General features: G+C 35.2%; 7 protein-coding genes and 1 pseudogene across 19 annotated transcripts in view; 2 read left to right on the forward strand and 6 right to left on the reverse strand.

The window, feature by feature from the left end:
- Window positions 1-718: 718 nt before the first annotated feature.
- crygm6 (crystallin, gamma M6) lies at window positions 719-1,696 on the reverse strand. The gene is made up of 3 exons (XM_019110804.2): window positions 1,588-1,696; window positions 1,206-1,448; window positions 719-1,047 (listed from the first exon to the last, which is right to left on the reverse strand). Exons 1-3 carry the CDS (start codon window positions 1,600-1,602, stop codon window positions 772-774), a joined length of 534 nt encoding a protein of 177 aa, XP_018966349.1. The 5' UTR covers window positions 1,603-1,696; the 3' UTR covers window positions 719-771.
- Window positions 1,697-2,444: 748 nt separating this feature from the next.
- Window positions 2,445-3,304, reverse strand: LOC109087992 (annotated as a pseudogene).
- A 998-nt stretch (window positions 3,305-4,302) lies between these two features.
- crygm7 (crystallin, gamma M7) lies at window positions 4,303-5,237 on the reverse strand. Its single transcript, XM_019110805.2, has 3 exons — window positions 5,184-5,237; window positions 4,748-4,990; window positions 4,303-4,643 (listed from the first exon to the last, which is right to left on the reverse strand). Exons 1-3 carry the CDS (start codon window positions 5,190-5,192, stop codon window positions 4,371-4,373), a joined length of 525 nt encoding a protein of 174 aa, XP_018966350.1. The 5' UTR covers window positions 5,193-5,237; the 3' UTR covers window positions 4,303-4,370.
- Window positions 5,238-6,119: 882 nt separating this feature from the next.
- On the reverse strand, window positions 6,120-7,258 carry LOC109096945 (gamma-crystallin M2-like). Its single transcript, XM_019110639.2, has 3 exons — window positions 7,128-7,258; window positions 6,708-6,950; window positions 6,120-6,466 (listed from the first exon to the last, which is right to left on the reverse strand). Exons 1-3 carry the CDS (start codon window positions 7,134-7,136, stop codon window positions 6,191-6,193), a joined length of 528 nt encoding a protein of 175 aa, XP_018966184.1. The 5' UTR covers window positions 7,137-7,258; the 3' UTR covers window positions 6,120-6,190.
- Window positions 7,259-7,318: 60 nt separating this feature from the next.
- Window positions 7,319-10,101, reverse strand: LOC109096944 (uncharacterized protein C2orf80-like). The gene is made up of 9 exons (XM_042731317.1): window positions 10,074-10,101; window positions 9,889-9,955; window positions 9,698-9,779; window positions 9,443-9,525; window positions 9,258-9,348; window positions 9,105-9,182; window positions 8,420-8,507; window positions 8,177-8,283; window positions 7,319-8,021 (listed from the first exon to the last, which is right to left on the reverse strand). Exons 2-9 carry the CDS (start codon window positions 9,927-9,929, stop codon window positions 7,953-7,955), a joined length of 639 nt encoding a protein of 212 aa, XP_042587251.1. The 5' UTR covers window positions 9,930-9,955; window positions 10,074-10,101; the 3' UTR covers window positions 7,319-7,952.
- A 705-nt stretch (window positions 10,102-10,806) lies between these two features.
- Window positions 10,807-16,037, reverse strand: sgo2 (shugoshin 2). Of its 2 annotated transcripts, none has more exons than XM_042731315.1 (8): window positions 15,749-16,037; window positions 15,559-15,669; window positions 15,276-15,451; window positions 14,955-15,032; window positions 14,715-14,754; window positions 11,492-13,462; window positions 11,223-11,331; window positions 10,807-11,073 (listed from the first exon to the last, which is right to left on the reverse strand). In XM_042731315.1, exons 1-8 carry the CDS (start codon window positions 15,813-15,815, stop codon window positions 10,986-10,988), a joined length of 2,640 nt encoding a protein of 879 aa, XP_042587249.1. In that variant the 5' UTR covers window positions 15,816-16,037; the 3' UTR covers window positions 10,807-10,985. The 2 variants fall into 2 exon arrangements, with proteins under 2 accessions (XP_042587249.1, XP_042587250.1); XM_042731316.1 differs by having other exon boundaries at window positions 15,559-15,686.
- Window positions 16,038-16,190: 153 nt separating this feature from the next.
- Window positions 16,191-22,795, forward strand: uchl3 (ubiquitin carboxyl-terminal esterase L3 (ubiquitin thiolesterase)). The gene is made up of 9 exons (XM_019110640.2): window positions 16,191-16,365; window positions 16,532-16,543; window positions 16,899-17,027; window positions 17,940-18,096; window positions 18,236-18,321; window positions 18,415-18,462; window positions 20,860-20,935; window positions 21,101-21,159; window positions 22,382-22,795. Exons 1-9 carry the CDS (start codon window positions 16,324-16,326, stop codon window positions 22,463-22,465), a joined length of 693 nt encoding a protein of 230 aa, XP_018966185.1. The 5' UTR covers window positions 16,191-16,323; the 3' UTR covers window positions 22,466-22,795.
- A 1,150-nt stretch (window positions 22,796-23,945) lies between these two features.
- The window catches only part of lmo7a (LIM domain 7a), a 44,318-nt gene continuing 41,823 nt past the window's right edge, over window positions 23,946-26,440 (forward strand). For 2 of the 12 annotated variants that reach the window (XM_042731318.1, XM_042731321.1), the window contains exon 1: window positions 23,953-24,235. In XM_042731318.1, coding sequence (XP_042587252.1) covers window positions 24,167-24,235 — 69 coding nt within the window. In that variant the 5' untranslated portion in view covers window positions 23,953-24,166. Of the gene's footprint in view, window positions 24,236-26,440 lie in introns of all 12 variants that reach the window. The other 10 variants (XM_042731320.1, XM_042731325.1, XM_042731329.1 and 7 more) reach the window with 10 other exon arrangements.

Consider the following 26,440-nt stretch of genomic DNA (forward strand, 5'->3'; position numbering starts at 1 on the left):
AAGCCATACATGGGTGAATAAAGTAGAACACTATCTGAAAGTACTCCTGAAATCATCTATCAAGTTCCATTAGCAAAGAAACTTAGAAATTTACCTGTGTCCATTACATTAATACCACAACATAATTACTTACTTTCACTATGAATCCAAATGACCTAATTAAGATCGATTTTGTCTTCTTATTCAGTCATCTTCAAATTATGAAGTTCCGTGTCCATCACTGTATATTTGTTTAGGAGCTATAACTTATAGCTTGTATTTTCACTTTTTCTAGTAATTTGGTATTGGATTGTCACTTTGTACCACTTAAACACGCATGTGGATTAAAAACATCCTGTAAATTCTCTGAGGTCAATGTGCCTTTAAATAGCGGGGCTGCTTTTGTTATTTGTCATGGTATAGATTGAACTACAATGAGGGCAGTTAATCCAGATTGAGCCATGCATTGTTTAGCCAAACGCATAAACTGTGTGAGAGACAGTTTGTTCTCCATTTTGCTTTACCAGTGAATGTTTTCCAGTCTGGTAACCAGATTTGCAAAAGAAAATGTCACTGATAGGTCAATTAAATGTGGAATAAATAGTTATAGATTAACCACTTGGGTTTTTCTGTTATTAATTTCACATGAAAACACTAGAACAACAATAATAACCTGACTTTATGTTATTAATTTTACATAAAAACACTAGAACAGAAATAATAACCAGACAAGCAAAAGTTTCAGTCAAGAGATTTTATTTAGTGCATATGTTGTTGCACAATTTATGTTGTCTAGTTGAAAGAGGCTATTCTCCTGAGGGATCCGATTCTTGGGGCCGTTCCTCCCCAGTCGCTGTACTTCCTGTATTCACCTGGTCCAAGGTAGTACATTTGTCCCCTGTAGTTGGGCTGCTCATACAGAAGCCAGTGACCGTCCATCACGTGACAGGAGTGGATGTCAGATGTATGAAAGCGGTCCATGATGTTAGGGCAGTCTTCCGTGAGTTCTATCATCTGACCTCCCATATCAGCCCGGTCATATAGCCTCATTCTGTAGTTACCAGTATACTGCAAGAAAACATGGATTTGGGATATATTTAATCAACACATTTATTATTTAAAAAAAAAATGATATTACTATCAAATAAATTTTATTACTTTGATCTGATTAACTATGGCTGTTTTTTTTAGCAATGTTTATTTGCTAATTCCCATAAATCACTAACCATAGGGATCATCCGGCATGATCTGATACAGGTGCTGAAGCCAATCATACGCTGACAGTCAGTATACTCGCCCTTCCGCAGGAAGTACTGCTGTCCCATATAATTTGGGTGTTCATACACCATGAAGCACCCACTCTCTACCCTGATGGAGTTGCACTGGGTAAAAAAGGGGTGCAGGTCTGCACAGTCACTGCTGCACTCATGGTATCGGCCCTGAAAGTTCCTGTCCTCGTAAAAGATGATCTGTTGAAGATAAATGGTATGATAAATCTTCTATACAATATATGAAATAATGTGAACTTGCAGCTGGAAAGTGGCTTCATATTATAGAGTTGAAAATCAAAAGTCTATTAGTCTATGAGAGTGAGACTTGACATCTTACCTTTCCGATAGTCATGTTGGCATCTAGCTGGTCTACTGCTCGACACTGGCATCCAGTTTATCACTGTCTTTTTATAAAACCTAGAAGCTGCTCTGTGATTGCACAGCATAAAGTATTGTCATTCAAATAAATCTAGCCCAGGGAGAAAGTGATAGTGGCTAAAATCAGAGGTGGGGGGGGGGGCAATGAAACAATCTGATTATGTTTGGCTTGGCCCTGGTGCAGTTTTTCCATATTCATCAAAATGCCCCATCCAGTCCCGTCCTGCTTGCAGAAGCTTCAGTCTGACTGCAATCAGCATAATTAATCAATGCAAAAGCAACAGGTCTTATACTGAATCAGTTGAGCAATGGATGGTTCATTGAAGTCTGGATAAAGCTGCAATATTATTATATGATTCATCTTACATAATGACCAAACTGAATACCAATAAACTAACATGAAAGTGGAACATGAAATAAAAAAGAAAACATTGCACTCATTTATAAGCAGTAGTATTTAATTGCTGTAGTATTTAATTGCTTGTGTTTAATCTGCTGTAAGCAGAAACACATTATATGTTACATTATGAATAATATACTGTCAAATATTACGTAAAACATTCTATCAGTCAAAAATGAGCAAATTTATTTAATTTATTTAAAATGTATAAACATTTATTTCTGAGGTTACATAAAGGCTGCATACTGTAAGTTGTTATTCAACATGATTGCCTGTGTTGCTTAACGTGGCAGACCTGTAGAAGCAAATAATTTCAAGTTCAACAGTGTATATTACATTAAAAAATAAACAAATATATATATATATAATATATATATATATATATATATATATATATATATATAAATAAACCCTGCTAAGCAGCCAGCATGAATGTTAATTCTAGTTATTGATGATTCGTTTGATGGAAACCACACGGGCACTCAAGCCTCCCCATTCAGTGAATCTTGTGTATTCTCCAGGCCTTATGAGGTACATCCTGCCTTTGTAGTTGGACTGTATAAAGAAGAGCCAGTTTCCACCAATCACCTTGCAGGAGAATATTTGGTTTGTTTGGGACATGTCCATGACATTTGGATGGTCCTCCACTAGAGCCATCATTTGACCTCCATACTCCATTCTCTCAAACAGTTTCACCTCATGAGAAGATCCCTGTGTCTGGTAGAGAAAAGAACAAAACATGTCTAAATCAACTACTATCTTAAAACTATCTAATTTTTCACTCATTCCTGACATTTAAAAGAATGATAAGAGTTATAAAAAAGTGAACTTTATCAATAGTTGCAATGTAGCTCACTCAAGCATATAGTATAATCACCATTGGAATTACACAGCAGGAGCAGACGCTGTCATTTTTGCCCAACCAGCTTTCAAAGTCTGATTACTCTCCTTTACGGACCAGGAACTGCTGGCCTTTGTAATGTGGTTGTTCATTGATCATGAAACATCCATTCTCCACCATGATGGACTTTCAGCAGCCAAGATAGCAGAGCATATCTGCATAATCACCACTGCATTCATACTGTTGACCCTCAAAATTCGTGTTTTCATAGAAAATGATCTGTTAGAAAAAAAAGAGAGAGAAGACAGTCCATATGCATGCACAGTTTACAAGAAAACCAGTGTAAATATCTTGAATATAAGGTAAACAATATTTTTGTATGACTTTTCTCACTTTCCTTACAGCACTGATTTACCTTCTCCATTTTCGACAGCAGTTGTGCAATGTGAGTGTGATGCTCTATGCTAAATATACACACAAAGTGCCGACACTGTATGTGTAATTCATATTATAATTACACACACAAAAAAACGCTCTTTTTTTGCCATTTGGTTTTTAAAAGATTGTTATAATTCTTTTGTTAAAGATATTGTCAGTACTGCCATTTTGTGAATGTGATCACATAATGAATAGATGAAACGCAGAAAATCATTAATATCAATACCCAACATCCAGTAAATCATGATAAATAGTTTGTAAGTTGCATGTAAGACTTGTCATGTGATATTAACTTAAATATGTGAATTTATAATGGCCAGTTTTGTGGAAATGATAAAAAAATTAATATGAAATTATTAATATGTTAATTGTAAGTGTATGCATTTATTAATTAATTCATGTTATTGATTATTTAATTTAATTAATTTAATGGTATTATTTATTTTGGATACATTATACTACATTATATACAAATATATATATATATATATATATATATATATATATATATATATATATATATATATATATATATATATATATAAACTGTATTTTGACTATATAATATATTTTATATATTCTGTATATTCTTTACACTCTAATATATATGTTTGATTACTCTTTAATCCATAGCAAATTATAATTCACTTACAACAGGGTTTACCTGAACCAAACTTTGTCTAAGTCGCACCCCATATTTACATGGTTATAACAGTCCTACATTTTAATGTTTATCTATATAAACATTGTATTAAACATAAACCATATTATTATTAAGCAAGTTTTCTACACTTCATCTGTTTATCATTAGTTATTTACCATGAGTGAGCATTAATATACAGCACAAGCAGATAGATCATGGAGGAAAACGTCTCTATAGTTTTATTTAGTTCTCCGAACAGTGTCAAGCAGTCTGGCAGCCTATAACAAGAGTCGTCATCAGGCAGTGACTCCTCCAGGTAGAGGGTGCAAGAACAAAACTCAAGACACTTGAGCACAGACACCATTTTATTTAGTGTGTGAAAAAGGGCATACAGCAGACATTTCACAAGGAATCCTTTCATTAGAGATCCATGATTCGTCTGATGGAGCCCATCCTCGAACTCATGCCGCCCCAGTCACTGTACTTCCTGTACTCGCCGGGCCTCAGGTAGAAATGCCTGCCTGTGTAGTTGGGCTGCTCATAAACAAGCCAGTGACCATCCATCACATGGCAGGAATGGAAGTCGGACATGTTGAAGCAGTCCATGAGGTCGGGGCAATCGTCCTCAAGCTCCATCATCTTGCCACCCATGTCCTGGCGCTCATAGAGCCTCATTCTGAAGGGCCCACGATGCTAATGGGTACAAAGAAAACAGGAAGTTAAGGCTGAGTGCTTAATTTCAATATGTTAAAACAAGAACGTTTATACTTCAGATAACAATTAGCTTCAGTCCTTACCACTGGGATCATACGACAGGATCTGATACAATCATTCATTCCCATCGTACTCATGTAATCAGGGTACTCGCCCCTTCTCAGAAAGTACTGGCATCCCATGAAATTGGTTCGGTCGTAGACCATGAAGCAACCGCTTTCCACTCTGATGGAGTGACAGCGATTGAAGTAGGAATGCAGGTCAGCACAGTCACTCATGCATTCATGATAACGGCCGCCGAAGTTCTTATCCTCGTAAAAGATGATCTGGAGGAAACGTTTTACATAATGAGAGCAGCACAATAATAATTCATATATGGCATATATGGCTTATATTCATATATTCATATATTCAAATATATATATATATATATATATATATATATATATATATATATATATATATATATATATATATATATATATATATATATGTTTGTTTTTTCTCATTCATACAGACCTTTCCCATGTTTGTGTAGGCTTTAAACTTTTTCCTGTGTAGGTGCCAAATGCTGTTGGAACTATAAATATATATCCAAGAAAATAATGGTTCTACTGTTCGTGTTGTCATTTAAATCACAGTGTACTCGTGTCAGCAGAAACTGTACAGGAATATTGCAAACATGGACAGGTTTACCCCAAACAATCACTTTGATTGCCTCTGTAACATTAGTTTTCCAGCAAATGCTGCTCTGTTGAAAGCTGCTGGAAAGGTCTGGTAATAACAGTAGTGTTATTTGTCTCCATTTATTTTAACATTACTTATCACAAGTGTTTATATGTTTAAATAAGAACATTTAATTGTAACTGAAAGGTTTTGTTCTTGAAATTGTGAAATGCCTGTAGGTTAACCGGTAGTGGATGTTTATGAGGAAATCTAGTCAAGAAATATATGTGTGTACAGTTTTGTCAACGAAAGTCCCATTGCCATGATCTATCTCACTAACAAGTGTATTGCAGCAATTATTCTAACTCTTTATCCAGTGTGCGATGGCTACCTAATCAAAATAAGGCCTAACAGAAGACATCAAATCTTTGTCAGTGACTGAATATGTTACCAGAATGAAAGGTTTTACATGAGTGCCATTAGAAAAGTTGAATTTGTAGGGATCAAAACCTTTGTTACAATCTACCACAACCAATGCTGGCTTCCTACTGTCTATACTGTATATAATTTCTTTGACTTCTAAAACATGCTATAAATTGATATTGATGTTATGCCTACAGTTTATTTTTAAATCATTTACACTGACAAACATAAGGGAATACTAATCCTTTAGGAATTAAAGCTTCTTCCCACAGATGCCATGCAAGCCTGAAATCTTTATATGTTTGATCATGGACAGCTGTAGTAATCAACACACCTGCAGCATGAATACACACACACACTGCCAAGCATTTGGCTTTGTGACATTTTATTGACAAGTCAATGCCAGAAAAGACACAATTATTTTCATAATGTGAACTCTAAAAATCAGTGATTCTGCGGAAGGAGCCAACGGTGGCACACACGGCACCCCAGTCACTGAACTTGCGATACTCGCCAGGAGGCATGAAATACTGACGGCCTCGATAACTGGGGTGCTCATAGAAGGTCCAGTAGCCCTCCATGACATTGCAAGAGTGAACGCTGCGGCACTGGAAACTCTCATGAATGGACTTGCAGTCATCACTGAATTCCATCATCTGACCTTGGAAATCTGGCCGATCATAGATCCGGATGCGGTAGGATCCATCACTTTTCTACAAAACATTTTTAAATAAAGGTTTAAATGTCTTAGAGTTTGAATGTCTACAATGAAAATGTGTACAACAACACAAAATTAAAACTTTACACAGCATGGATACTGAGAACTAGAGTTTTCTGTGGCAGAACAGTGAACAACAAAGATGGAATAATAAAATAGAATAAAATAATAAATGTAGATGTGGAAATAGAAGTCACAAGAAATATTATGGAATAATTAGCATGCATTTTACTCACATAGGAAAATGTACGGCATGAGCGAATGGTGTCATTGTAGCCCATCCAGCAGTGGTATTCAGGATATTCACCTCTGGTTAGCACATACTGGAAACCAGAGTAGTTGGGCCTTTCATACAAGACCCAGCAGCCACTCTCCACTCTGATAGAGTTGCATCGACTGAAATGAGGGTTCATGTCTGGGCAGTCTGTGTCGCACTCATAGGAGCGACCTTGGAAGTTTTTGTCCTCATAAAAGATAATCTGAAATCAAGAGATGTCACAGATAACAGCAAATTAAACAGGCAACTGTAACAGGTCTGTTGTTCTGTTTATAGTCATAGTAGCATTAATTCGAATTAGCATTTCAGCATTAGCAACTGTTCAATCAAATGCTAATGTAAAAATAATGAAGTTATCATTTTTGACAGTCTCATTTACCTTACTCATTTTGATGTGAGCCTCTGGATACAGTCCTAGACATGAGAAACAGTCAAACAAACTGGGGCACGAGGTCTGCTTTATAAACCACCATCAACGTGGTGGATCAAAAACTTTATTTGTCCTTTCAATGACTGGGATTTGGCACTCTGATGGTGGTGCCAACCTCTTAATCCTATCCATAGATTTAAAAGCCCTGATTCATCAAATCAAAATTCCTAGCTGGCAAATTACTGACCTCAGCTGCCCTCCTCTGTTTTGATCCAGACACTAATGAGACGCATTATGTGTGGAATTATTTCTTATGACATGGAATGCATCAACATCCAAAAATGTCTGTAACACACCACATGTTGCAGAGCTCAGAAAGTAATAGTTCAAGAATTTTATTGATTATTGTGAACTTAACATGGAGTCTTCTTTCACATGTAAAATGAAAATGCATGGGCAAATTACTTATTATTCACACCTTCTATTTCTAAAATAACGCTATGTATGAATACTTTGGAGCAATACTAAGAAAGTCTGTAAAAAGTATTATTGGTATTTATAAAATAAACTTTTTGTTTTCAATTTATACAACAAAAAGTTGAGAAAACTCAAATCTCCTACAAAAATAAGTTGAGAAAACTCTGAAAAATCTGCTGAAGCTGGTTGCCTTAAACTTTAAAGTTTTCTCAAATTTTGATTTTTTTACAGTGTGGTTGTGAACAAAGTCTCAGGAAAGAACTAATGTTTTAACAATAAGGATAAACCTGAAATAATGTTACATGTGTTTAAAAAAACAACGAAAATGAATATTTGCTTGTTATACGGCTGCTGTTTTCAGTCCTGCAGAGATTCTTGCGAGCCTTCATAGTTTGCGGTTTCATCTTTTAAGGAGTCCTCGCTATCCTGTATTCAACACAAAATATAGGTGCAAAAATTCTAGTACACAATCTGAGCACATGATGCCAGTAATTTTTTACTTTTTCAGTACATTATATTACTGAGTGTATTGGTCATAACAGATTGCGGTAAAATGTGAGGAACAGCTGACCGACACTCACACTAAATGAGGAGCTAGAAGAGGAGGTGGAGGAGGACTCCAGTTTCTCTATTACTGGAGAGACCTCCTGTTTACGGTGTTCCTTGATCCAGCGTTTCAGTACCTGGGCTGATGAAGAGAGTAAAATAAATACTTTAGTAGGATAAAGAAAGCATTTTGTTCTGTTGTTAATGATCACTTTTTAATACTGTATTAAATAATACTGTATTATATTAATGGATTTCATTGCTATGAAGGCACATACTGTGTTTTCTTGAATGGTCTACTGCTTTGAATGAACTGAGCATAGCAAATGGATGATAAGAGAGGGAGAATGGGTGAACAATGTTGCCCTGTTGAGAAAAATTTCAGAATTCACTATTATATATATATATATATATATACACACACATATATACATATACACACACACACACACGCATACACTGTGTATATAGCCATTTTATTAAAATTAGATTGCTTCAATCTTTTATTAGACAATATATTTCACTGTTATATCCATAACAAAAATCACTTATTAACACATACAATCTAAAAAGAAAATATAAATAACTATTAAAACTTTAAAAAAAAACAGTGTGGTTGTGAACAAAGTCTCAGGAAAGAACTAATGTTTTAACAAAAAGGATAAACCTGAAATAATGTTAAAATAAATAAAATAAATAATGTTAAAATAAATATATATATATATATATATATATATATATATTTTTTTTTTTTTTCAAAAAAGTAATGTCTCAGAGATTTGCTGAGGCTCACAAATGAGTCCCTCTTGGTTGAGAACCGCTGCATAATGTTAAGTGCCAGACTAAACCAACAATTTTAAGGCTTCCTATTTTCAGACCGGATGTATATAATTTCCATTCTCATCCAGCATGACATTTGTTCTCTCAGGTGACAAACATAATATAATAAATACTGTAACATACCTTAGCATGATTATGAGGGTAAGATGCCACTGGTTTGCAATTGTACAGTGACAGAATGTCTTCTATAGGTAAGCTGTTCTGAAAATAAGAGAACAATGATATGGCTTGTGGACAAAAACACAAATGTTGTTGAAACTGGTTACTTATCCTTACCAGAAGCATTCCAGCAAAGGAAGAAAGGATCATTGCTTCTCTTTCCAGGTGATTAGGGTACTGGCTAATATGTTTTAAACTGCCAATTCCTCTACAAACAACATATCATTGCCAAATGTGAGGCAAAACACTACACATAAAAATAAATCTATTGCACAAATATAAATGTTTTATAACATACTCACATGTAGTCATTCTCAGCTGCATTCTTCTCATTATCTTTATTGAGCCGCCACAAAGCCACACTTATAGCCAAGTCATAATGGGCCTATATGAATATGCAGATGTATTTAGAACAAGCCCTATGCTTTAATCTTGTTTTTCCCTTTTTTTTTTTTATTATAACATAAGAAACAAAAACAATAGCAGTTAATATCTGTACTCTCTCAATAAGACAAACCTATCCTCTGAAATTAAATTTTCATTCTAATATCACTTACCAAATCATCTAACATTGTAGAGGTGCTTTTTCCCTTTGGATCAAAACCAGTTTCTCTGAGTCGCTGTCCAATATATTCATCACTAAAAAAGTTTTTAAAAAGCTTTGTTCTGAAAGTTTGTTCTTACAAATGAAAAATTTATGATCACTTTATCCTGATACAGTACAGTGAATGAATTTCATGTTACTTACAGCAAAGTTTTAACATCTCTCTTCACTCGCTTGACCTCCATTTTTCAGACACTTGAAACACTCAATTCTAAACATATTTATTTCAAGATTTAGTCAGGAACAATAGCAGAAATCCCATTAAACAGCAACATTAGAAAAAAGAAACAAGTTATATATACAAAAAAGCACCAGGAGTTTAACTTTACCTAGTAATTAATCCTCTGCCAGGGGCAACACTAAACACAGGAAGCAAACTTCAAACTATATTTTGGCTTCCTACGAACAGGAAAAGTGAGATGAACATTTGAAAGTGTTAGGTTACCAAAGGCATCTGATGAGATTAACATTTGGAAGAAATTACAAGTTGGGATGCTCCAAATAAAAAAATAAAATAAAAAAAAAAAATAAATAAAAAAACAGTTTGTGACTATAAGCCCATAAAATTTGAATTCAATGCATTTTCTTAAAACAAATAGAAAGTAATAATTTTCTTGAAAACACATTTAAAGAAAGCAAGCAAGCAAGCTAATTGAAACTTACCTAAAACTCAGATACCAACACTTCCTGACAGCACAATAAGATAACTATATATCAGAAGTTTTAGTCCGCTCTCATACAATATAAACTGGTTAAACAGACACTCCTACTCGGTCTCAGAACTGTAGTCGTCTCAGGTGAACAGTCCTTTAAATTATTAATTCAGTCCTTCAATCACTTTAACACTGTTGGCCAGTGCCTGGTTACATAACACACACTCAAGTTTCCTACATACATCTTGATAGGAAAGAGATGAGGAAATGAACACAGCTGACTTCCATATGACCAGTATGAATGCAACAGAGGGATGGAAAGCAGAATTAACAATAAAATAGAATAGAGCTTCTTAATAGAACAGGTTTCTTTATTAACCAATAAAATAATCTAAAATTTAAACAATATTTCCTATAAAATATACACACAAGAATGAAATAGCTGAGATCTGAAGGCAAGTTAACAGCTGTGATTAAAAACAATTACTTTAAAATCCATCTGAAACTTTTACATTACATAAAAAGACAAAATAAAATAAAATGAAAAACCAAAGGAAAGTCTGAAATCAATAAATAGGAAAATCACTCTTAAACTCGTTTCTTCTTCTTTTTGTCTTTGAACACCGGAGAGTTTAAGAATTTTGTATCTGAGTATTTGTCCCCACGCCTCATCTTGCTGTTGAAAAACAAAAACAACAAATTAATCAATTCAAAATTATCAGAGATTATTATAATTTTTTTTTTTTAAATCTGTATTAAGAAAGAAATACATTATATTTTATTGCATTACATTAAATTGTGTTATATCATTCAAGTGTAACTCACCAGTTGAGGGTTGGTTCTTTGTAGGAGACTGGTGCTGCTCTTCTTCGTGTTCTCCCACAATCAGAGTTATGCCCTGTATTTGTTAGACTCTTCATAACCCTGCCTTCTTCTGTTCGCAGAATGAAAATAAATATATATAAGATACAAACAAATATAAGGCATATGTGAATTAAAATTAAACAGTCGCAAATTCATCTGTATTAAAAGCGTACTAATATGTATGAATATGTACATTTGGCAAAGCATTTAGACTTATTCATAAAGTTTACCTGGAGCTTGGTGCCTCAAGTCTGAGTCCTGGTCCTGGTAAATGTTCATAGTTTGACAGCGGGTCTCTGGTTGAGGGCTGTGGGCAGAGCTTTCATCTAAGAGTGCTTCAGTGTAACCATCAATGGTCTCCCAGGGAGGCCTCTCTTCTGTGAACTGAAGGTCTTTTGTGTGTCCACTAAAACCATCTGAAGTCACATTGTATTTTTCCATGACAAAGATGCTTCTGTTCATAACAGGTGAAACATTATCCGTTTCATTAGTAAAAAGATCATGTTCGGAAATGTTGCTGGAAGCCCCACTGTCAGTATTTTCCTTAAGGGGTGATTCATCACAAGATGAAACAACGTATGTTTTCCTGCACCTGCCCTCAAGAGCTTGGCTGGTTTGATCCAGATTTAAGCTAATAGAGTCCACGTTGATATGGTTAGTCTGATCTAGCTTGTCAACAGAGGAGGGGGAACTTATTTCAAGGGTTTCAGCATTATGTTCATCCCTGAGGTCCTCCTTTGAGGCTGAGCAATGCGATATTACTGGTAGCTGTAAAGTATTAGACAAAGACCTGCATCCTGCTCCATTCTGAAGATCAGTCTCATCTTGCCTTTTAGTCAACACGTTTTCATCCACACTCACAGCACAACTTTTTCGTTTCTTTGTTAATGCTTTAGGTTTTTCTCTTGGTGCAGCCGCAGCTTTCTTCTTTTTTATTTTATCTGCCCCCTCTTTTCTGTGTTTTTTGGCTTTGCTAGCCACTGATGACATAAATTCAGAGGGCTCCTGTACAAGGCTGGCATTCACATCTTGTGAACATTCTGGATGATAGGTGTTTTCTGTCAATATCTCATGAAAATCATGCTCTGGCTCCTTGTGCTGTTGTGCAACATTATTTGAACCAATAGTGAGAGGTACTGTTTGGGTTTCTGATATTACTTCCTGTAAACCTTCCAGTCTGTTGGGATCTTCTAATATATCGGTTTCATTCAAAAATGAATTCCTGTTGATTAATGATTGACTTGCCTGTATCACAAATGTTCCTCTGTTTTTCTGTGTCTTGCACTTTTCAGACTGAGGAAGAGGGTGTGCTGGAGTTTTGTTTTTATGTTTCTGAACTGCAGTCTCACCGACATGGACATCCGTACAAGCAGCCTCTGGGCATAAAGTACCGGCAGACTGAACATTTTCATGCATATCTGATAAACTGTGATCTATCGTAAGGGACAAGACTTTGGTCTTCCTGCTCTTCTGAGGTCTCAGCTCAACTTGATCTATAATTGTTCTCCTGGTTTCCCGGGTAGCATGGGACTCTTTAGCTTTGCTTTTAGCAGCTTTATTTGAAATATTTCCATGTGAAGGAATTGCATTGCTTCTTTCAAAATTCTGAAGCTCAGGATCACTAAAACAATCATTAAAAATGTCATTAGGAGGATCTTGGGAGATCGAATACGTTTTTCTTGGATCTGGGTTTGATTCTTTCAGTTTACATGTGCGTCTGCTACTTTTAGTACAACGAGAGGTGACATGAGTCTTCCTGCGTGCAGTTATTGAATCCATTTGCTGCTCATTCTCCACCTCGCTCTGAACAGTGGGAGAGCACTGCTGTGTGACAGCGGTCATCTCTTTTGGCACAGCTGATGTACATTCTAATCTATTAAATTCAACTGGTGAGTCTTCCTTCGCAGATATAAACTCACTACCTTTTTCTGATAGACACAAATCCTTCTTTTCCTGGTGTTCTTCTGTAACTCTAGAGGTTTTTCTGGTATTTGTTTCAACTGTTACTATTTCAGCAGCACTGTCACTAACGGTCATCTCCATTTCAGAGTCATATATGGTGTTTTGCTGTGCTGGACTATCTCTCTCTTGGCTGGGAGCATCACCGGCTGAATTCACTGGTTCAGACTGAACATGATCCTGCTGTGGACACAAAGGTCTGTTTTGCAAACTCTCAACTTCTCCCATTTCAATGATTTGGTCTGAAAAATAAATCACAAATTTAAACAACAGCATCAATATGTATTTTGTTAGCTGTAATGTACAAACTAATACAAGCTTAATTTCTATGAGTTGACATTAACAGTGCCAATCATTCCAACTTAAATAAACTTGACTGACATTCTTAAAGAGATAGTTCACCCAAAAATAAAAATTCCCTGAAATTGAGATTTAAACATCACCTTTTGCAACTGGATATTTGACATGATATGGTAATTCCCTTTTAATATGTATTTTAAAGGGGTGTATTATTTTACTATTTGGTCAAAATAAAATGGAACAGGAAAGACTAATAAAATGGAACAGAATCATGAGTTGCTCTCTTCACCATGACCCAAAATAAAATGAAACAACTGAATTTGCAGCACCAACACTTCTAATAATTTTTATGATGATTTGAGCATTTTGTTCAGTTGGTTTGAAGTGATAATCTACCATTAATCATTATGTGGTTATGTAATTAGTGTTAGTGACAATAAAAGTTTTTTTAATGAGGACGGTTAGGTTTCAGCATTCAGCAGGTTTCAGCAACACAGGATGTGACAAAAATTGTATTAGTTAATGCAAAGCTGTGGCCAGTTGCATAAACTTAGTGTCTATGTTAAGACTAGGGGAACTTAGCTATTTTTTTTATTTTTTTTACTTATTATTAAATTAGACTAATTCTTTGTTTTATGTAACCAACTTATATATAAACTTTTGAACAGCATAATATACATATACATGTATAAATTACTACATATTCTGTATTAACAAACTAACTAAACAAAAACTAAAAACAAAAAAAACAAAATACATTAAGTCAGATGAATAAAGCATCTTTGTCATTCTAGAAATTCCCTAAGGCCTTTGTTAATCTTCAGAACACGAATTAGATATTTTGATGAAATCCAAGAGCTTTCTGACCCTGAATAGACAGCAATGCAACTGACACGTTCAAGCACAGAAAGGTAGTAAGGACGTCATTAAAATAGTCCATGTGACATCAGTGGTTCAACCGTAATGTTATGAAGCTACGGGATTGCTTTTTGGGCACAATGAAAACAAAAGTAATTACTTTATTCAACAATTTCAGAGTCAGAAAGCTTGAGCATGAACAAATTTGTGTTCTGAACATGAACGAAGATTATGGGTTTGGAACAACACAAGGGAGAGTAATTAATGAAAGAATTTTCCCTTTTTGTGTGAACTATCCCTTGTGTACAATGAACAGCCTACAAATTGTTTTCATACCTTCACTGGTGTTGTGATCCAAGTCCATACTGTCTGGATCCTTTAAAATAATAATTAGCTTTAATATGAATTATAAGAAAAAAATGTAATAATAATATTGTGACTATCTAACAAACAGCTATATGTAAACAATCACAGAAGCTTGGCTGGAGTCCTGAAAATTATTATTATGCTGATTATTCTTATTAACAACAACAAAAGCCATATAATTTAATTATTAGACAAAAAATGACTGCTTACCTCATCATTACAAAAGATGTCAACTGCCTTTGTCATCCAGTTTAGGGAAGAGTCATAAAACTCTCGTATAATTCCAAACTAGAGATGACAAGACAAAAAAAATAAGTAAATAAATAAAAAAAAAACTTAACTAACGTTAGATATACTGGTATGCAATATAATCTAGATTTTGAAAATATTGAGCTTGTGCTGTGCTTTAAAAACAAAGCACAGCACAAGCTCAATATTTTCAAAATCTAGAGTGTATCTTGACTTATGTCTGTACAAATGTACAGTACATAAATACAGCCATATAACTGGCTGTCACTGTCACAGACTCACCAGTTGTTTGTTTTTATGACGCTGATGCGCGAGATCAAAATGAGTTGTCTGCGCATCTTTCCTCAGACGCACCACCTCTGCCTCCAGCTCTCTGCTCTTCTGCTTCTGAGCGACAAGAGCCAGAGCCAGAGCCTTGTTGTTGCCTTTCAAAGAAAGCTTGAAGAATGATGAGGTATCTAAGAGATAATAAAGGTCCAGTTATTGTCAATGGTCACCTCCTAACACATAAGAGCACGAGCTACATCAGTAATGCAGACAACTGAATCTGTTTAGCATTTCTTACTGTGTATTTTAGTCTTTATCTTTGCTGCGTACACTGTTGCCGTCTGTTTGCCCATTCTTATGTTTTCCTTCTTCTCTTTAGACGCCATTACCAGGGTTTTATCACTGGGAGCTGTAATAAAGACATGACTGATAATATCACGGCGGAATAAAACCGTTAACAAAAATGAATCTATATTCCGACTACTCACCATTAATAAAAGAAGACGACAAATTCGACTCTTGATGATGTTTATCTTTGTACTTGTTAAAATGCATTTCCACTCCGATGACAAATAAAGAGCATACAAAAGAAATCGGTTTATACTTATTTGAACCCAAACAATTCCGCGGAATCTTAAAATTCTTCTTCTCTTGCTGTTAACAGCATTTCTAGAATCAACGGTTTAAGTATCGCCACCTACTGGACTAAATCTGTAACGTGACAATCTTTAGCATGAGAGCCTCGACGGAAACATTATGTGCATTTAAACCGAGCATAACAGACCTTCATGATACAAAACAATACGAATATAACACCACATCGTCCCTAATTTAAGAGACGACCGCTTCCCTGATGATAATCGCAATTAAGCGATGACTTTTAATTTGGAATATGAGTGTATTTCCGGTGTGACTTCAGACAAGTGGCTGAGTTCACACATCCGCGCGCACATATTCCATTGAACTTCCTCTTCAGCTCAGCTGTCAGAGCGTATACACACCATTGCTCGAGGTGGCAATATCATCTTTTTTATTTAGGATATCAGGCAGGGCTTAATCTGAAATGGAGGGCCAGCGCTGGTTACCACTGGAAGCCAACCCAGAGGTATGAGTTTCTCACTATCTCACGATCTTCTGTCGCTAATTCAATTTTCTATCGTTCATCGGTTCATTTTTTCATAGCAGCTTTTAGCAGGAACGGTAAGCTGCAGCTCATGTCATTGACATCATATTTTATGTGATATTGTTTTGTGTTCTGTGTCTGTTTTCAGGTTATGAACCAAGTGAGTAGAGGTCTCGACTATCTGGGTGTGTCTAGGATTCAAAACTTGTGCCAAATGAATGAATCAGGTTTATTAAAGCACGTCTGTGTTAAAGCTAATTGCATAAGCTTTGATTTGTAATGTTTATCCGCAATACTGCGCTTGATATCTTTATTTGAATTTTATGTTATTGGAAGTAATGCAAGATGTATTTTATGTATCTCATTGGTTTATTGTTGATATATTTAAATAGAAACGCTTCTGGAATGCGTAGGCCCTTGTGTGTCTCTCACCATACTCTTCTAACCTCTTTACTAGTCTTATGATATATGATTTGTTTTTAACATGTATGTGTTGTGTTATACCTTTTGTTAAGTTTTTACGGCAACTTGGCTTGGTACCCACCTGGCAGTTTGGGGATGTGTACGGTTTGGATGCTGAAGTTCTCAGTTTGGTGCCAAGGCCTGTTTGTGCTGTACTTTTGCTCTTCCCTATAACAGAGAAGGTATGACTGCAGTTTGCACCCATAATGACTCCATGTTAGTAAATAAGCTCTGTATTTTGTGACCCTGGACCTCAAAACCAGTCATAAGGGTCAATATTTTTTAAATTGAGATTTAAACCACCTTTTGCAACTGGATACAGTTGTTGCTGGCATCAACTAAGCTTGCAAATGATACCAAATCATAGTTGTATAGATTTTTTTTAATTTTTTTTATGCAGGGCACTTTCTCTATTTGACATGATATGGTAATTCCCTTTTAATATATATTTTAAAGGGGTGTATTATTTTACTATTTGCTCAAAATAAAATGGAACAGGAAAGACTAATAAAATGGAACAGAATCATGAGTTGCTCTCTTCAGCATGACCCAAAATAAAATGAAACAACTTAATTTGCAGCACCAACACTTCTAATAATTTTTATGATGATTTGAGCATTTTTTTCAGTTGGTTTGAAGTGATAATCTACCAGTAATTATTATGTGGTTATGTAATTAGTGCTAGTGACAATAAAAGTTCAAAAACTTGTGAATGTTTTTATTTATTTATTTTTTTTTAAATGAGGACGGTTAAGTTTCAGCATTCAGCAGGTTTCAGCAACACAGGATGTGACAAAAACTGTATTAGTTAATGCAAAGCTGTGGCCAGTTGCATAAACTTAGTGTCTATGTTAAAACTGGGGGTACTTAGCTATATTTTTTATTTATTTATTATTAAATTAGACTAATTCTTTTTAGACTAATTCTTTGTTTTATGTAACCAACTTTAAAAAAAAATGTAATTCTTAATTCCATTAAGTCAGATGAATAAAGCATCTTTGTCATTCTTGCCAATTATTATTATTATTATTATTTTACAGTGTGTGATCTGTACTGTAGATTGCATTTTAGTAATATTCTTTTCTTCAATGTAGTATGAAAGTTTTAGACAGGAGGAGGAGGCAAAAATTAAGGCACAAGGACAAGAGGTGTCCTCAGATGTGTACTTCATGAAACAAACCATTGGCAATGCTTGTGGTACAATAGGATTAATTCATGCTGTGGCAAACAATCAAAGGCATCTGGAGTTTGGTAAGTATCAGTTTTGATCTTTTTCTTTTTTTCTTTTTTTTTTGTGATTTCCCATTTTGAAAAATATATGTTAGTTCATTTGTATAACAGTTCACAGTGTACTTGTTTGTGGTGTGTTCATGACATTCTTTTTCTACAGAGCCCAATTCACCGCTTAAGGCATTTTTACTGCAGTCTGCAAAGATGAGCCCAGAAGAAAAGGCTGCTTTCCTTGAAAAAGATGAGGTGATAAAATATGTTTTTGTTGACTGAATGACCTCTGAAGGAATTAACCGAACTAAACTTTTATTCATGGTACTGCTATTTTTATGATTTCAGAGTATCCGAGTAACACATGAGTCAAGTGCTCAGGAAGGACAAACAGAGGTTGGTATTTGCTTAATACAGAGTAGTTGCTAATGCAGCATTCAAAACAGCACCAAGTAGGCCTGTTTGCATACATTTTGAAGTTTCATCCCACTGATGAGCTTTCCATGTGGTGTTGTTTTGTAATGTTGTTGAAGTAGCAGACTTTGGCAACTGGACCATGTTGAAAATATTGCACTGTTAGTTCTCGATTCACAGTTTCTTAAAAAACAAATAGATTCAAAGGGGCCCAGCTTATTTTTTAAATAATTAATTCTAGACCCATAAGTTAACAACAGATTTTGCATATCTGGCTTGTCTGAAATTTTTTTTTTTAAACTTGACAATTTATTTATATATTTATATATATATATACATATACAGGTCCTTCTCAAAAAATTAGCATATTGTGATAAAAGTTCATTATTTTCCATAATGTAATGATAAAAATTAAACTTTCATATATTTTAGATTCATTGCACACCAACTGAAATATTTCAGGTCTTTTATTGTTTTAATACTGATGATTTTGGCATACAGCTCATGAAAACCCAAAATTCCTATCTCAAAAAAATTAGCATATCATGAAAAGGTTCTCTAAACGAGCTATTAACCTAATCATCTGAATCAACTAATTAACTCTAAACACCTGCAAAAAATTCCTGAGGCTTTTAAAAACTCCCAGCCTGGTTCATTACTCAAAACCGCAATCATGGGTAAGACTGCCGACCTGACTGCTGTCCAGAAGGCCATCATTGACACCCTCAAGCGAGAGGGTAAGACACAGAAAGAAATTTCTGAACGAATAGGCTGTTCCCAGAGTGCTGTATCAAGGCACCTCAGTGGGAAGGAAAAAGTGTGGCAAAAAAACGCTGCACAACGAGAAGAGGTGACCGGACCCTGAGGAAGATTGTGGAGAAGGACCAATACCAGACCTTGGGGGACCTGCGGAAGCAGTGGACTGAGTCTGGAGTAGAAACATCCAGAGCCACCGTGCACAGGCGTGTGCTTTTGAACCACAAACAGCAGCAGAAGCGCCTGACCTGGGCTACAGAGAAGCAGCACTGGACTGTTGCTCAGTGGTCCAAAGTACTTCATTTTATCGGATGAAAGTAAATTTTGCATGTCATTCGGAAATCAAGGTGCCAGAGTCTCGAGGAAGACTGGGGAGAAGGAAATGCCAAAATGCCTGAAGTCCAGTGTCAAGTACCCACAGTCAGTGAAGGTCTGGGGTGCCATGTCAGCTGCTGGTGTTGGTCCACTGTGTTTTATCAAGGGCAGGGTCAATGCAGCTAGCTATCAGGAGATTTTGGAGCACTTCATGCTTCCATCTGCTGAAAAGCTTTATGGGATGAAGATTTCGTTTTTTCAGCACGACCTGGCACCTGCTCACAGTGCCAAAACCACTGGTAAATGGTTTACTGACCATGGTATTACTGTGCTCAATTGGCCTGCCAACTCTCCTGACCTGAACCCTATAGAGAATCTGTGGGATATTGTGAAGAGAAAGTTGAGAGACGCAAGACCAAACACTCTGGATGAGCTTAAGGCCGCTATCGAAGCATCCTGGGCCTCCATAACACCTCAGCAGTGCCACAGGCTGATTGCCTCCATGCCACGCCGCATTGAAGCAGTCATTTCTGCAAAAGGATTCCCGACCAAGTATTGAGTGCATAACTGAACATAATTATTTGAAGGTTGACTTTTTTTGTATTAAGAACACTTTTCTTTTATTGGTCGGATGAAATATGCTAATTTTTTGAGATAGGAATTTTGGGTTTTCATGAGCTGTATGCCAAAATCATCAGTATTAAAACAATAAAAGACCTGAAATATTTTACCTGAAAGTTTATTTTTTATCATTACATTATGGAAAATAATGAACTTTTATCACAATATGCAAATTTTTTGAGAAGGACCTGTATGTATATGTGTGTGTGTGTGTGTGTATATATATATATATATAAATAGAATGACCTCGCAATGATGTGAGGACGGGACAATAATACATCGCCTCCGGCAACCTGTTACTTACATGAGATTGCAGAAAAATACAACGATCCAATTAAAATCATCAATTAAACCTGAAAAGTCTTGCCCTACTTTTTTTCGTCAATCAGCTGTGTATTCGGCGACTGCAGATTTAGAATTTAATTACTTTTAGAGTTAAACTTAGAATTAAAACAAGAATTATTGCTGCAGTCACATCTCCACAGTATAACCTTTAAGACCTTTTCAATCTGGTTTCACTTCTTTCCATAGAACTAAGATGCTCTTTTAATTCTCAATGACCTTCTTTTCTCTGGCTTTGAGAACTTTAGTATTCTTATTGTGTTGGATCTCAGTTCTGCTTTTTTATTGCTGTTCCAGTGTCAGAAAAATTCTAACATGCTAACTTTACTCTGCTCACCCTTATAGGCTCCAAGTTTAGATGAAAAAGTGGATTTGCATTTCATTGCCTTTGTAAATGTTGAAGGACATTTATATGAACTGGGTGGGTAAATTTAATTTTACATGTTGATTGTTGTCATTGTTTTAGTTGCTTGTCAGTTCTACACACAAAATTTGATGTACAGTATCAACATCTGTATATAATTATTATGTGTAACATTGTGAAGGGAGGTATTACTGGTGTTCATATTTTGTTCATGTGTTTTAGATGGACGCAAACCTTTTCCAATTGTTCATGGGAAAACCACAGAGGACACATTTCTTGAGGTGGGGTTTTTCTCAGTCATGGGCTATAGATTATCTCTAGCAAAGAATGTATATTTGCGGCTTGTTTTGTTTGTAGACATAAGCTACGTTTACATGGACACCTTTTGTTTCAATTGAAATGAAATCATTCTGTTTGAGGAATCTGAATGTAGTGTTTACATGAATGCTAAATAAAGTGATTGGGTAGGGCTGCACAATTAATCAAATTTCTAATCGCGATTACAATTATGGATGCCACAATAACGTTCCAAGTGCAGTTAATCGTTCCCATTATTTTCATTTTAGTTTAACATTATAATACCGTTCATATTTAAAAAAAAATTTTTTATAATTTAAAGAAGAAACCAATCTGATGTATAGTTGACATTTGAGGCTTAATACTATAGAAAAGCACTAAATGTTTTTCAGCTAGTGTTTTCAGTTTGTTTACTTTCATGTAAAAAATACAACATGCAGTTGTATCAAACAATGGTTTAAACATCATTCAGTGTAAATTGTGATAATCCTAATTAATAATCGCAATTACAGTTTCATGGAAATAATCAACAATTATGAGTTGTCATAATCGTGCAGCCCTATGATTGGGGTGATGTGCACGTTTATGTCACAAGCTTCAAATCGAATTTGATCTTTTGATATGTGCACACTGCAGGAATATGCACTTTACCACTGTTTGCACATGCTTCTACCATCGCTTCTTTTCTTTATTTTTAAAGAGCAGAGTTAGAATCTATCTATCTATCTATCTGGTCCAAATTAGGAGACAAGGATCTCATGAAGCTTTTTGCCTTGCTGCTTATATTTTCAGGCAGTAAACTCAAAAAAAACCAAAAAAAAACAAGCCATCTGTGGATGAGAGTATGAAGTGAGGACTGATGGGGCGTTGTTCCGCTCCACTTCACAGACAATGAGTGGAAGGAGAATTTTAGAATGATATGACAGTCATTTATGACACTTCATTCTACAAAAACAACAGTTCTTTCCATCCATCATATAGCATTACACCAGTTTTATGTCATTTCGCATGTACTTTCTAGTTTCGATTTTCAATCCGATCAAGTGTTTACATGTCTATACTGCCCCTTTTTACATGAAAAGCATGAAAGCATTTCAGTCAAATTTATCCATCAATCTGATTATTTAATTGCATGTAAATGTAGCTATTGTTGTGAATTGGGGGTCCGGTTTTATACATTTGGCTCTGTTTTTGCCTGATCTACAGGATTCTGCAGAGGTCTGCAAGAAGTTCATGGCACGTGATCCCCAGGAGCTCCGTTTCACTGTGGTGGCTCTTTCCAAAGCATAAATTTTCTTATTTTACCTAAGAGAAAAACTGCCAATCATTCAGGAGTGCTGAATACTTTAAACCTTTTTAGGTTCAGTTTTGACTTTGAATAAAAAAAAGTTTGTTAAAGGTTTTGACCATAACTGACAAAGCAAATGAGAAGCAAATTAGCTAATAACAAAAAAGTGTACATGCACATAAAAAATGTATCTGAATGTTTACAAATCTGATTGAAATAATGTGTGTTCATTTCTCCAAAATTATAAAACTTTTTCTTTGTTAATATTAATTCATCTAATGGTGGTTTTTCTGCCAGAAAGATCCATTTGAAATAAAGGTTCTCCTGATGAATATGTAGACTTATATTTTGACACAGAAATGCTCTTTTAACAGAAGTGTGTCAGTGTGCCAATGTGTCATTGCATATGGTGTCCTACTTCTAAAAATACAGCAAAAATTCAGATGAAACTAAAACGATAAAGAACAAATATTTTCATCTCATGGTGACCACATTGCTGTTTTATGAGTGACAACAGTTCACTCCCTGAATACTCAAGCTATGATTAATGTTCATTTTTTGTTTACGTTATTTTTTTCCCCCTTCAAAACAGCAATGTTCTCTAAAAATAAATTTAATTTGTAAACAAAAATAATCAATTCAGATTTATATGATTTTAAGATATTGAGTGTATATATATATATATATATATATATATATATATATATATATATATATATATATATATATATATATATATAAGAAATATTTTGTTTTGTTCACTGTATTATTTAGAGTATGCTTCTTCTTGAATACTTGATTCTGATTGGTCAGTTGCAGGATTTAGTGGAATGAATAATTACTGTTGTCCAAGGAAAATCAGGAAAGCGTTGCTTACATACTGTAGCTGTGATCTTTCTTTTCTTTCTTTTTTAGTGAATTATTTGGTAAATAACCCTATAATAAGTAGATAATGTATGGTCAGCTGGTTATTATTGCACACTAAATGCTGATAGTCTGATTGGGTCAGTGTTCCTGGACACTGTGGTCTTTGTATTCTCACATAAATCATTTAGTTAAAATAATTTTCTCTTATTAACCAGCTGAGAGAAATGGATCCCTTATTTACAGATTTACAACATTAGTTGGCCTACTTGCACACTCGAAAAAGTGTAAATAATAAATTAGGCAAAAAGGAAGTATTTAAATTGGATAGTGAAAAAAAAAAAAGTCTTGTATTTAGCTTTACAAATTGTCAATCTATGCTTAAATGCATTTTACCATTTGAGTACCATCTGACCTGCATCGGTAGCCTACTTGTAAACACGTATTTAACTAAAATTACAGACTTAGTGGGACGCCCCCGCCCGCCCCCGGCACCTGCAATGTAACCTGACAGTAGTTTAGGTGTGTATCTTGACGCACTAGGGGGCGTATAAAGTACGCGACGCAACTCTAAAGTTTCTCAGGGGCAAGCTGAGATTTAAGTTTTACCCTGCGTCGTTTACGGCTTTATTTTTTTTTACGGATAGTTGTGATGCTGGTGGTCGAATACGAAAAGAGTTAACCTGCTGAATGAATTTTTAAGAAAACAGTTATAGCCTTAAAATTCTTCAAGCGACAGAACGCTCGCGTTTTAACTATACGCGCGTCTTGCTCGCGTTTTTGCAGCGTAGACGCCTGACTCCTTACAGCCTCAACAAGAAGCTCACTAAGGGCCGGTGATGGAGTGGCGACCGCAGTCTTCAGTGGGTTGTGAGGCAGCTTACTCAGAAGCACAGAGATGGATTGAGGTACGAACTTTCACACCTGCTGTCATGTAGATAAAGATAGTTCAAGGAAATGACACTTGATACCGCAAAATTATAAGGTAACCTAAATGGGAAAAGTACCGATTCGGTTCATTAACTTGTGCTGAATCCCAGACCTGTTGAATTCCTGTTAATTATACCTGGCAAAAAACAAAAAAAAACGTGTTGCATATATGCTAGCCTACAAAATTGTAATATTAAAAGTATGTTTTGATAATTTATCATTAGTGTTCACATTTGTAATGCGTTCAGCCTCGCCTTTTGCTTTTAAGCTTCTTGTCATTTACTTTTGCTAAACGCTGCATTGGTAGTTTTGTGTGTGTGTGTGTTCGCAGTAAAGATAATTAAATGTGTAGCCTATTTATGTGGATATTTATTTAACCTAAATAAAGGTTACATTTAGTGTAACATTTCTAGTATCCTACCCTGTCACACTTTATATCATTGTCAAAACGACAATTTATTTTGATTATTTGTCTCAATGACCACTGTAATAATGATTATCTTTATTATTTATATATTTTAGTTAGATTAATATTTATTATTATCTTCTTGTCCACAATCAACAAACACATTTTTGATTGTCATGAGGACAGAAAAATGCATTGTTTAATCTTATTCCAATAACATTGCAAAGTATGGGATAGTTCACCCAAAAATTTAAATGATTATTTTATACTCCCTTCATGTAATTTCAAACCTAAATAACTTAAATTCTACTGCGGGATACAAAAGATATACTGTAAAATGTTGGTAACAAAACAGTTTTGGACTTTTGTTGCATTATTTTGTCTATACAGTTGAAGTCAGTGGGACCCACAATTGTTTAGTTACCAACATTCAGTTAAAATATATTTTTTCTTTTTTTTTTTTGTTCCACAGAAGAAAGAAAGTCATGCTAGTTTGGAATGATGGAAAGTAAATGATGGCAGATTTTAATTTTTGAGTGGACTATCTCTTTAAAGCACTGATCTATTTTCTTTTTCGGTCAAGCTCACTGTGGCAAAACGAGTAGTCCTGCAAATATTTTCACACGCTTTAGTCAGTTTATTCCACTAAACCCTCTGGAACGCACTTAGTCTAAGGCACAAATGATTAGGACTTTCCTATCCTTGTGAATTCCCTTCTCTGCGGGTGATGGCAGGGCCAAAGCACTGGCTGTAACTGTACAAATATTGTTCTTAATTCATGAGGGGTGAATCTGAATGCTTTCAGTGTGACATCAGTCTCTCACACATGCACACTGGTGCATTGTCACAGGCGGTGGACCTTGGCAGGGCAGTTTGACCCCAAGCCGATTGCTCCCCTGCAAAGGAAGGTGATGTGACTCTTAGCGTCAGATCTGAATGACTAACGGGTTGTCATGTGTGAGGACACGCTGAGCAGTGCTGGAGTCTGAGTGTTAGAGTATGTGGGGTGTTATAGTCAGCTGAATGATCTGGAGTTTGTCACATGTGCTCATTCTTGCACCAGGCACCCGGTCTGTGGGCAGAGACATTCCTGTTTTTCCTCCTGGGTAGTTCTCAGCTTGTTAAAGTCAAACCCAAAATTAGCCACCCTTCTAAAGTTGCTTGCTATAGCTAAGAGTAGAAAGCTGGCAACTGGGGCTAAGTCATTCTTGTTGTGAAATAATATTAAATACTTAAAAAGCAGTAAAAAGTACATTTATTATACATTTATAAGTGAAATATGTCATCTCACTTCATTTTACTGATGATCATTGAATGGTTATTAAAGTTAAGGTAATTTTGTGTCATCTAATTTTAAGTTGAACACATTTTTGATAAGTTTTTGAAAAAAAATTGAAAAGAAAAAAAGACTTGAATAAAACATCTATCAGTTATCCTGGTTGGTCTTTTTAGCCTAAAATGACCCAAGAGCATTTTTAATATTTCTTCATGTCCAGCAAACCCTACTTGGTCAAAGGGATTAAAGCACTTTGGCACAATTAACGATGTGCAGCATTCCGTGTGTCCAAACAGCTTGGAATGCCTCACTGCTCCTTCATGAATGAACAATAGCTGTGTGCAAAAGTGCAGCTGAATAAGAATCAAGTCTTACATCATCGAAACCTGATATTTAAATCAGTCACAATGTGAGGTTAGAGAACAAATCATTTGTATTGAATTCTTTTTTTTTTTTTTTTTTTTTTTTTTTTTAATAAAGGCTGCATTTATGTGATCAAAA

Source organism: Cyprinus carpio, chromosome B9 (genome assembly GCF_018340385.1).
Source record: "Cyprinus carpio isolate SPL01 chromosome B9, ASM1834038v1, whole genome shotgun sequence".
Lineage (NCBI taxonomy): Eukaryota > Metazoa > Chordata > Actinopteri > Cypriniformes > Cyprinidae > Cyprinus > Cyprinus carpio.